General features: G+C 37.8%; 1 protein-coding gene across 5 annotated transcripts in view; it reads right to left on the bottom strand.

Moving 5' to 3' along the window:
• The window catches only part of INTS9 (integrator complex subunit 9), a 107430-nt gene that overhangs the window by 22827 nt on the left and 72141 nt on the right, over positions 1 to 12462 (bottom strand). For all 5 annotated transcript variants that reach the window (XM_057723359.1, XM_057723355.1, XM_057723357.1 and 2 more), the window contains 3 exons: positions 7001 to 7112; positions 4331 to 4511; positions 641 to 701 (listed from right to left, as the gene is read on the bottom strand). In XM_057723359.1, the coding sequence (XP_057579342.1) occupies positions 641 to 701; positions 4331 to 4511; positions 7001 to 7112 (354 nt within the window). The remainder of the gene's footprint in view (positions 1 to 640; positions 702 to 4330; positions 4512 to 7000; positions 7113 to 12462) is intronic.

Below are 12462 nucleotides of genomic sequence, written 5' to 3'. Positions count from 1 at the left end.
AAAGTGGTTATACCAATTTAAATGTCTTTTTTAAAAAAACAGAACAAAACACCGGGAGTAACTATTGTCCAACAGGAAGGGGATGGTTAGGTGCACTACATTATGTTTCTATGATATGGAATATCAGGTAGCAATAATAATGGTGAGGCACACAGAAGAATGTCCATGATACAACGTTTGGTGACAAACAAAAAACACAGTAAAAACAAAACTGGGACACACACAGCCATATAAAAACACTCACTGGTTCTGTGAGGAATGGAGAATTTTTCTGTTTTCTAAACTGAAATGTTGCTATTTTCATCATTAAAAATTTATACCAATGTCAGACACAACCAAATAAAAAGAAGACTTTACAATAAGTAAATCTGTTATGCAAAAAAGTTAGTAGAATAAAATGCCTCAGTCAATGAAACAGAGGTAGGCTATTAACTGAATAACATACTGGTGATATAACATATTAATAGGAAGAGAAAGTAATGAATCTTGAGTTAGAGTACCTCACTGCCACCTCACAAGGGAAACAATGGGTTATATCAGTTTACTTTGGATTTTTTAAATCTAATGACCTGTTATCTCCACCCACATCCATTTATCTACATTTTGTTCTTGCTCTGACCCAGTGATTTCATTTTCTTACCTCTGCATGAGGAAAAGGCGGTTCTGGGAGATATACCTTAGTCTGTTTGTTGTGACAAAGCCTTTTGAGGAGGAAAAACAGATCAGCAGGTTAGGCAGGGTGCACAGAGGCATTTGTTGCCACCTAGTGGCAGCAAGTGCAAATACTTAATACTGAAGTTTACCGTTTTCCTGCTAGTGAATTTCACTGTGAATAAAAAGCCAGCATTTATAGCATAATTAGGGTATAAGTAACTTGTGAGCACAGTTTTTACCTTTGAAATTCCTCAATACATTTTTTTTTCTTAAAAAATAAGCGTCTTATTTTGGAGTAATTTTAGATTTACAGAAAAGTTCCAAATACAGTACAGTTCCCATGTACTTTTTACCTGGTATCCCACTATGTTTGTTAAACTAAGAAATTAACATTAGTACCATACAGTTAACTAAACTCTAGACTTTGCTCAGCTTTCACCAGTTTTTCTACTAATGTTCTTTTCATCCAAGATACCGTATTGCACTTAGTTGTGATCAATTTTTTTTTTTTTTTGGCTGCACTATGCGGCTTACAGGATCTTAATTCCCAGACTGGGGGTTGAACTTGTGCCCCCTGCAGTGGAAGCACACAGTTTTAACCACTGGACCGCCAGGGAAGTCCCTAGTTGTGATAAATTTTGAGAAGAAAGTGATACACTTCTTTTTTGAGACATAGCTTTTCTATTTTGTACACGCACCATTTCATTAACAGCAAAACTGGTAACTTAAACTGGAGAATAATAAATCTCTCCAGTAACTCTATCTTAATCTAGAGACACTGTTAATGTTTTAGGTAGTCTGTGTTTTTTCCTAGCCAGATATGACATTTAAAATATGGAGATGTCTGGAAAAGCAAATGTGGCAAAACGTTAACAACTGTTAAATCAAGGTACATGGGTGTTCTGTAACTTTGACAGTTTTAAAAGTTGGAAAAAATATACGTAGTGATCATGTCTATTAAAGCCTGCTTCTAAGAATTCTATCAAAATAGAATTAAAGCATTTCAACAATTCTAATAGATGTTACTTTTGGCAGAATAATTCGGGACTCTGGGGCTTGGATTTTGCCTGAACTTCATTAATACAATCTGTTATCTAATTTTTCTTACCTTTATTTTAACTTGATTTCAAAAACATCACTTTATATCCTTTTTGGAAGAAGATGTACATATGGAAACAAGATACTTTTGAAAAGTTACTTATTAATAATATCTAAACAGACAGTAGTACTGTCTTTATTTCAAACTCAGGAAGAGAGACAAAAGATCTTAGTTTAAAAGTTTAATTTAGATTGTTGCAAAGGATAATATGCTATATCACTTAGCATCAGTAGAGAAAACTATAAAACTAAAATACTTCTGTCAAAAAAATCAAAGAGCTAAATGCAATGAGGTACCCTGGATTGGATCCTGGAATAGGAAATAAGCATTAGTGAAAAAACTGGTGCAACTTGAATAAAGACTGGAGTTTAGTTAACAATACTGTGCTCGTGTTAATTTCTTAGTTTTGGAACAGAATGAATGCATGGCCATGTAAGATGTTAACATTGAGGGGAAACTGAGTGGAAGCCATATGGGAGTTTCTGTACTCTCTGCAACTTTTCTGAGCCTAAAATTACTTACCAAAGTAACAAGTTATTATTCAAAAAACAAAATCAAAGACAAAATTGAAAAAAGTATCAAAATGGGAAACAATATCTGCAGATATAAAGATCCCAAAGTGTTAGGATCTTTAATACATACATAGAGTTCAAATAAATAGATAAAAGTACACCCCTGGTAAGTAAATGGGCAAAAAAGGAACAATTCACAGAAGACACAAAATTTTTTCCGGAAAGCAATTTAGATTTGTATAATGAACATTAAAAAATATCTATACCCTTTGTTCCAGTAATCCTATTTTTAGTAACTTACCCAAAGCAAAAGATGTAGTCATATATATACAGAATGATATTAATTGAAAATTTATCACTAAAAGGAAAAAAATTGGGAAAAGCCTGTCCACCCCATAAGACAATAGTTAAGTACACTATACTACACATATAAATGATGATTAATGATGTAATAGTTCAGTCAAGCAAAAATTATGGTCTCAAAGATATTAAAATGCTCTAATATTAAAAAATTTAAAAGCTGGATTCACAATTAAATATTCAGCACGATCCCTATATAGAAAGAAAAATACATCAGAATCTAACAGTGATATTATTTCTGGACAGTGGGATCATGGGTTCAATTTTTTTTAGTGTTCTCTGTAACTTTTATCTTTTTCTATAGTAAACGTATTACACACATATTAAAAACTAACAAATATCAAAAAATAGAAACTCAAAAACAACCTACTCTTACTTTAGTAGTCCTGAATTCTACCTGATCAGACACTCTGACAATAAGAAAAGCATGTAATGTAATGGGTCAAGAGTGGAGCTGAAGGACACACACCCAGCTAGGACACCATCCACAGGGGCCCACAAGGGCTGGCCCAGGAGCTTGTATTTTTCAATATTTTTAACTGAGGATCTGGATGAAGAAATTCAGAACATGCTCATTAAATGGGCAAGTGATCCTTAGAGTGGAATACCACTTATTCAAGATTACCTTCCTATGTTGGGGGAGAAAAGTCTCTAAGCAAAGGATAAAATTCAATGGCTACCAATAAAAGTGACTTTTTATTGTCAGTCACTAACAATAAGTCAAATATAATATAAATAACAACAAAAGTCCTACGGACGAACATGAATAATATGCATATGGGATGGAGAAGCCTGCCTGGATCTAAAAACAGAAAAAAAGGACCCTGACCACAAATGAAATGGGAAGAAAAAAACTGTATTTAAAAATGTGGTGGGCAGGGGGATGGGGTGGGGTGAGGGTGGGGGAACGGGGGTGTGCAGCATAATGTTGGGATGTTGTACGAATGATATATGTCGTACAGAATGGTGTGCAAGTCACTTTTAAATTAGAAGCTTCACAGAAGATTGTGTCCAGTCAGGCTACCATACTACTAAACGGGATTAAGCACACCCTACATATGTATGTATCTCACATTCCCATCCTAAGGCACTATTGGATCCATTGTAAAAGTTGTTACTCTGTTTCCTCCTACCGCTGCCTTTTGTTGGCTAGGCGAATTAGATTCAAACATTCATCTAAATAAACCTAAAAAGGTTCACCCACTTCATATTGTTCAATAATTTACCCATCCTAGGATTTGATCAAATAATTTCCTGCTGTAATAAAACAATTCTGCCAAATATACTATTGAAATGAAAAGATAAGCTAGTTTTCCCCATCAGATTTGGTATTATAAATTTTAGACAATATGAGCTTGGGCTTTAAACTGTTCTTAGCTTTTAGACTTTGTAACAGAGGGTAGCATGTAAGAAGGTAAGTGTATAATAGTTTTGCTGTTGAAAGTGCTGGCTAAGTTAAGTCTTTGCTTTCCCGCCTTCCCTCCTTCCCTTCTTGATAACAATTCTTCTAAATTCTGGCAATATAATAGATTTGGCTTTCATTAATACAATCTTCACATCATAGACAGGGAAAAACAATAAAATGAAGGTTTCACAGTAAGGTCAGAAAAAACAGGATTATTTCTATTTCTTTTTAAATTAAAATTTAAAACATTCTATTCTTACTGCTTGAATGTACTGAATCACAGGAAGAACAGAGACATACCACTCAGCAAAAATCTGGGAAAACTCAAGTGAACTGTTAGCCACTGGGGAGATGAAGTAGAAAGGGATGCTGGAGAGGCCGGCAGAGTCAATGTACTGATACAGGCACTCCAGGAGGTCATAGATCACTCCAGAGGGGTAGCAAGGGACCAAGACGTTTCCTCCGTTCCGGACCGTCAGTGCTAGAAAGGTTGAAGCCACACAACACTGTAAATCAACTATACTTCAATAAAACTTAAAAAAAAGAAAAAAGGAAAAGAAAAAAGAAAAGTTGAAGCCAGAGGGGGAAAAAGTAGTATCAAAAGAACAGTTTAATACAGGGAGAACAGTACTTTAAAAGTAATATTTGCGTTTCTTTCATTTTCCTACTTCTGTTTCTATAATTCACTTCATATGTATAACAATTTGCTTCTTTTGAAGACTAGCACCAGAGTGGGAGGATCCAGAGGCTGACCAATGATCAGCTGAGTTTTTAATCAATGTCTCAGTCCCTGGGAACAGGGTGTGCAGTTAGGGGTCTTGGTTTTCAAGGTTACCAATGGCAGATGAGCTTCAGGACAGACTTTCCAAGCTCCTTCTCTTTTTAGCTCCTGCTCAAAATTTTGCTAGATTTGTCTCTGTTCAGTTTCTGACCATTGCTGAATGACCTATAAGGAAATAGGCCAAGTTTTTCCGTTTGACTCATTTTAGTGGCATTGTCTTTCATTAATGTTTTATCTATAAGAAAACCCTCTATACTTTAAATACTTTGCATTATCAAATGAGCAACTGCAACTTATGGTAAAATCATATTAGAACCTATAACTGGCTAAAACAAAAGTCAAAGATCTCTTAAGTTTGTTTTTTGTTTAGTTTCCAACATAGATTGAAACAAGCAGAGTTTGGGTACAGAACTTGAAGACTCTGATGTCTTCTATCCTCCTACATGTTCCCAACTCTGACATCCAGGTTCTCCTAATGCTGTGCCTGGAATACTGGCTGACTTGTTATTACTAGAGTACAGAACCATGGGAAAGACCAGATCAGCCATCAGGGCTCAAGAGGCCTGGCTCTAGTTCTGCCCGTCACAGGTTATCAGACCTTAGTTAAGCCACTGCAACCTCCTGGGCCTCAGCTTCCTCATCACTTATGAGAGGAGAGAACTTGATCAGTGGCTTTATTTCAAGCTTTATTTTGCATGAAAATAGCCAGAACATGTTGCAAACGCAACTTTTCTACTGGGTCTCTCCTCTACTCAGTGAGTTTGACTTACTAGGTCTGTGGGAGGGCCTCAAAATTTGCATTTTTGATAAGTGGTCTCATTGATCTTGAGGCAGGTGGTTGGTGGACCCCACTCTGAGAAACAGTGGATTAGATGTAAGGTTCCTTTAAGACTTAAAGTTCTTTGAGTCCATGATTCTAGATTATAAACAAACATACAAATCAAAGATTCTATTTGAGACCAGACCAATAACTTTTCCAAGCTAAGAATAAATTACCTTTGGCTTAAAACCAGCAAAGAACAAAAAAAGACTATGATTACTGGCAAGCGCAAGTGAAATTTCAGAGGGCAGTGCCTTCCATGTAAATATCAGATGACAAGCACTTTTTCCTCCCAGAGCTGTGGTACCATCACTTACAGTTGCCAGGGGTGATGGGCCTGAGGTTATTGCCTCCTCTTTGGTAACAGGGAGTGAATGTTGTATCTCCTAAAGTTCATATATTGAAGCCCTAACCACCAATATGATGGTATTAGGAGGGGGAACCTTTGGGAGGTAACCTTGTCTAGATGAGGCCATTAGGGTGGTCCCTGTGATGGAATTAGTGCCCTTTTAAGAAGAGGAAGAGGCACCAGAACAGCTTTTCTTCACCAGTGAAAACACACCAAGAAGGCTGCTGTCTGCAAGCCAGAAAGAGGGTCCCTCACCAGAACCCAACCATCCTGGCAACCTGATCTCTGACTTCCTATCCTCCAGAACTATGAGAAATTAGTGTTGTTTAAAGCTACACTATGGCATTTTATTACAGTAGCCTGAGCTCAGACATAAGCAACTTACACATTTCTAAAAGAAATGCAGCATCTCTAGATTTTACTAACAATTATATCCAAAGAAATATATATTTCTTCCAGGTAGCAAATACCCAACAAGTCTTTCAATTTAGTCTTCCCCTCAAAGAAGAAAAGATAATACCAACCAACCAGTGGGGAGAAAAATACACCTGTTCAGTGTATCACTGCTGTGATTTCAAAGTGTTAACAGTCTTTTCTGTGCTATCATTTACAAAGCGAAGATGTGATTCTTCCCTTCTTTAACTCTGTTTACCCTATAAGTACTCCTGACTCACCCCCAAATCCCACCAAAAAGCAAGAAGAATAAGAGTTTCTGCATAAATCAAGCAGGAGAATGTTGAGCATTTGTTGTATAAAGTGCTAAAAATTCGAATTTACCATTATAATCACCATTCCTATTGTGCCTTCAGATTTAAGTTGCTTAAGAATTGCTCTTGTTGACAACAGTAGGCTTTGAAGGATGAGCAGAAAGAGTGGGAATAAATGGGGAAAAAGGCTTTAATAGGGGGCATCAGAGGGTGTGAATGTGAAGGAAAGAGACAAAAAAACCCACAGAAGCAAGGTATTAAAAAATAAATGTAAAACATATCATCCTATTTAAGATTTGCATTGGATACATACCCAGGTTGCTGCAGAACTCTCCCACCATGCCATCTGGGTTTGCGGTGGGAATTTGGGTAAGGCCTGTCAGAATGAGAACATCGCTGTTTTTGAGAGAAGCTTGGTCCATGGGCTGTAAAAATCACAGAGAACTATGCTTAGTAATTAGAAAAAAAAAAAGGTTAGATATAAGTAGTAAATGAAAAAGAGAATACAGCCATTGCTCTTTCCATGTCCAACTCTTCATCAAGTCACCTCACGTCCCCTAATGAAAAGTCTATCATTGAACAGTGGTTGCCCAAAGGGGACAGGGATCGATGGGAGGGAACTTTATGGGGCGGTGAAAAAGTTCTATGTCTTGTCTGGTATGGTGATGACACAATATGAAAATTCATAGAATTGTACATTTAAGATCTTTAGGTTTCACTATATATAACTTTTACCTCAATGAAAAATAAGCATATTTTCTCGTATTTCTGTAATTCTTTGCCCTTTTCAAAAGGCTATCTCACATACACATTGGTGGCCCTCAAACTTGAGCATGCATCAGAATCGCCTGGAGGTGGATCACTGGGCCCCACTCCCAGAGTTTCTGATTCAGGTTTGAGGTGGGCCTGAAAATCTGTATTTCTAACAAGCTTCCAGGTGCTCGTCTGGGGATCATGTCTTGAGAATTATTGCACTATACTATCTGGTACTCAAAACAGCTCTGCCAAGTACATGAAATAGGGTACATTATGAAAATGTGGAAGATGGGACTCAAAGAGTTGGGATGCTTTTCCCTAAGAGCCAGTGGCAGAGGAGCGAGGAAGGACACTGGATTAGGAACCAGAACTGTAAAGCCTCCTTCATTTCCATTATCAGCACTGGACCTCAGCCAAGCCTTCGAGCTGGGTTTCTTATAAAATGGGCCTATTTCTTTTTTTCCCTTCAGATCTTTATTGGAGTATAATTGCTTTACAATGTTGTGTTAGTTTCTGCTGTATAACAAAGTAAATCAACTGTATTTACACAAATATACCCATATCCCCTCCCTCTTGAACCTCCCTTTCACCCTCCCTATATACATCCCTCTATGTCATCACCCAGCATCGAGCTGACCTCCCTGTGTTCTGGCCACCCATAAAATGGGCCTATTTCTTGACTCATCTCCCTTTGGTGGTTTCTGAGAGTCTCATGTGCTAACACACATGATCTTCCTGTAGCCTATGAAGTCCTATAGTGTACAATTGTGTAATCGTTGGGATGTTTTATTTTTGATTGTTTTCAGAGCATTTCAAAAAAATACTAATTACCTGTTCCAAATAAATCAGGATTAAAACTGGAAACAAAAACAAAGGCCCATGCAAGGATGTATTGTACAACATGGGGAATATAGCCAATATTTTGTAATAACTGTAAATAGAAAGCAACCTTTAAAACCTGTAAAAAATTTTAAAAAATTCTAAAAGTACTTAATAAGAGGACCAGAAAGAGAAAAAAATAAAGGCCAAGGTTTGAAATGCTGGAGAGCTCATCAATGTTTTCATTTTGTAATGCATCTTTTCCTCAGTTTCATTTAATATACTCACCAGAACAGTAGAAGAAAAAAAGACAGAAACACCGTTTACTGAGAAGCCTTATCCCTCCTCTTTCTGTTCCATGCAGACTTTCCAATAAAATTTCACAGAGTAGTGCAGCAAAGACCCACCATCTGCATTGCTATCTCTGAGTATATGTGCCTTTTGATGTATCATCCTTTAGCATTTTATATACTCAAGGATATATGGGCTTCATTATTTTTTTTTAATAACATGACTGTGGTTATATAAGCTTCTTTAATACTTGAAAAATGCTTCTTTCACATGAATACAGGAAAAGTACAGTTGTGACAATTACACTGAGTAGCTTCTAATTCCTATTCGCAAAGATATGTAACAATGCGTGTAAGAGCTTTTCCTCTGTTCAGGCAGAACTCACCTACCTATTTGTACTTCTCCAACAAACACATACATATTCATTGTTTTCACAGAAGGAGGGACGGGGAAGTAAAGTACAGAGGTTTACAGTAGCTGATGTGTAACGAGCCTGGGAACATTCATTGTGTGCACACATCAAGCGGAAGGAAACCAGAATGGTGACCAAAGCTTGGTTGGATAGCATATTTAGCTTAAAAGGATTAACAACTTTATAAGCACCTTATTAGAACAAGTCATTAAAGACTCACCGGACTGATGGGGGATTCATTTCCTCCTGAAATGGTACATACAATTCTGTGTGCCTATATACATTTTTCTACAGATTTAATTGGGTAGTCATGTGAGGCCATGATCCCCAAAAGGACTGTTCATACAGTGGGGAGCAAACGCTGGCCCTAAAAACATCATCATCTCTGAACCTCAGCCATTACCACTGCCTTCCTTTGAAAATTAAATGCCCATAATAAAAAGCAAAGGCAGCGCTACAATGTGACTACCACCAATATGGACATTTTAAGATACTTCATGATCAAGTCAGGTTAGATGTTTATAGTTTTAACTCTGTAACTCAGAGATATTGCTTGTGGATTCCCAGGGCTACTGTTAAAAAGTAGGCTTAAAAGGCTTTTAGTGACACTCTCCAAACCAACTTCACACTACCACCATCTGCATTTCACCATCAAATGGCAAATGGATATATTCCTGGTGTCAGTGGTCCCTCACTGAGTGCCTGAAGTGGGAACACTTTGTTCAAACACACAAAAACAGAAAATTCCATTGTGCCCAAGAAACAAATAAAATACCTTACATAGTTGACAGTCACAATCAGGCTTGTGGAACAAAACTGTGAAAAACCCTAGGCCCAAGGATGATGCTGTGGTCACTGTGTTGCTCCTCTGCTGATTAATTTTTACTGGACACTTTGCATGGGGCATGAGGAAAAGGAGACCCAGTCTCTAGGCCCTAGAAGCTTATAAACAAGCTGAAGAGAAAACAAGTATGTATAATCAAAAAGAGGATTTTTCCAAAAGCCATAAAAGATGTAATTCAAATCTCCTGAGTCGTAAGTGCTAGGACGAACACAGACTAGAGGGCTGCACTGATGAGGAAACTCTGGAGTTCATACACAGCCAGAAAATAGCTTTCTGCCTGCTCTGCTTCTGTAAAACCTGCTTGCTGCACTAGAGTGAGGACAAAATACTTTAACAATCAACTGGAACCTAAAAGATGACCAGATAAGTATGGAATGTTCTGTTCCTGCCCCTGCTCGCCTTTGTTTGAAAACCCTTTGCATGTAAACTTTAGCAACTTCTGCGCTCTGTAATCACCTGTAACCTATGGAAACTGAGTAGCCAATCAATTAATGCCAACTGTAGCTATGTGTCTTAACCTATATAAGGAGAGAATTCACCTGGAATGGGGCCCAGAATTTTGAAGCCTTAGCTTGTCTGGGCCCGCCGGCTCAATAAACCTGAGTTCTCCAACCCTTCAAGTGTGATGCCTGGTTTCTCATGGGATCAATTTCTGCAACAGCACGAGGCCAGGGGAGGTCACTCGTATGTGGCTTTTTGGCAGATGAACTTTTAGTTCTAGTTTTCTTTCCTTCTTTGGCTAAGGAACTTTAGACTCAATTTCAGACAGACTTTGGAATGGCTGAGTGACAGTCCCCCCCCCAAGATGTCCCTCCTACATGTGCCCCCATGGCCTCCAAAACTCTCTATCCCAGCACTGACCACCCCGAATCGCAATCGCCTGTCTACTTGTCGGTGTCCCCCATGGGACTATGAAGCTCCCTGAGGGCAAGAACTTTCTATCTTTACTTCCTGGCAAGATGCGTGGCATACAGCAAGTAGACAATAAACTTTTGCTGAAAAAAATGAACGCATGAGAAGAACGTGCATTCTGGTATGCAGAGTGAGAGCATTCCATACTGAGAAATATACACTATGAGTCAGGAACGAGAGATAAGCAGGCCAACAGTGGGAGGAGGGCTGAGAGGGTCGAGGGCGGGGGAAAGAAGCTATAGATGCCAGTTCTGTACCACAGAAAGACAGACACTCCCAGAAAATTCCCAAGGACTGAACTGGATTGAATGTAAGATGCCCTTGAGGCCAAGCCTGGAGGGAGAAGCAGCCTACAAATATTTCCTGAGAATATTCTGAAGGAAATTAATTTTCCGACAGAAGACTAAGGAAAGCTGAAAAATGTTAACATGTACATCCACATGAAGAGTTGGAGCAAGACACAGATTTATTACAATAAAATAAAATTCATTAGAAAAACAAACAAAAAAATCCCAAAAAGACTTTTACTGTAGAGCATCCAGATCAAAGCATTCCATAAACAACAACAAAACACTTGGGGAATTCAGAGGGAAGAAGAAAAATGTAAAAAACAAAACAGAACAAAACAAACCTACCCAAGCAACTGCCTTAGCTCTAAAAACCTGACTCACGGACTCCAAATTTAAGGTATTTTAAAAGAACCACCTGTCTTAGCCTCAAGGCCAGAGGTTAAGTGGGAAAGAAATAGCCTGGTTTTAGGCCGAGTTTAGTCTCTCAAATTTGTTCCAGACCAGGAGGTGTGGGACAGTCCTCAAGGCCAGGAGGGCTGGGGGGGACACCTTTCCAGGTTCCTTTTGTGGTCAGAAGGATGGGAAAGGATCAAAACAATAAACAAACCAAACTCAAACCTCAAAATACTACCAATACTAACAACAGCAACAAAATACCTACCACAAACTTCAAATGTCTATACTTCAAATTTAAGTCTTGCATGGTATCAGTGTCCAGTACTAGGCCAGTCTCTAAGACTACCCCCAAACTCTGTAGTTCCCCACTTCCACATATGTGCAGGCTTTGCCCTATTATACTGGTGATTTTCACATCTAAAACTCAAGTCCTACCCCTGAAGTCAGGCAGAACAGCCAGGAAACTACAGAAATAATGAGTATTAAAGTTGCCTTTTCAAACCATCATAACAGAAAAATTAGTGTTCAAACATAGGTTCACAGCTCACAAGCAAATCCATTAATTTCATTTCCAAGGCCAAAAAGGCTTTGGCTCTCATAAGCTAAAGTGTTCACTAGTTATTGCTAATGCATTCATAGGATCCATCCAATGGTTACCGTTCGTTTTGCGCTATTAGTGTTACTGTTTTTAAACTGTGTCCAATGCCCTCTTTCTGGGCAGACTGCACATCTGAGTAGAGGCTGCTCAGAAAAAAAAAATTGTTTTAAAAAACTGAAAATAATTTAAATGTCTGACAGTGATAAAACAGTTAAATACTTTATTGTATAATATATCCATATGATGGAATACTGGTAGATATCAAATATCATGTGGTAGACCTAATCACCTTTAAATCAGAAAGAGCAGAAAAGCAGGCTGTAAATTATCTCAATATTAGGATAATTGTAATTTTTTTCTCTGAGATTTTTGTATTTTCCAAAATTACTACAATAAATATAAATTACTGTCCTAACAGAAATATAAGGAAATAATATTATTTTAAAACAAAACAAAA

Source organism: Hippopotamus amphibius, chromosome 2, assembly GCF_030028045.1.
Source record: "Hippopotamus amphibius kiboko isolate mHipAmp2 chromosome 2, mHipAmp2.hap2, whole genome shotgun sequence".
In the NCBI taxonomy this organism is placed as follows: Eukaryota; Metazoa; Chordata; class Mammalia; order Artiodactyla; family Hippopotamidae; genus Hippopotamus; species Hippopotamus amphibius.
Note: the sequence above shows the minus strand (reverse complement) of the source record. Positions and strands in the feature narration are given on the sequence as shown.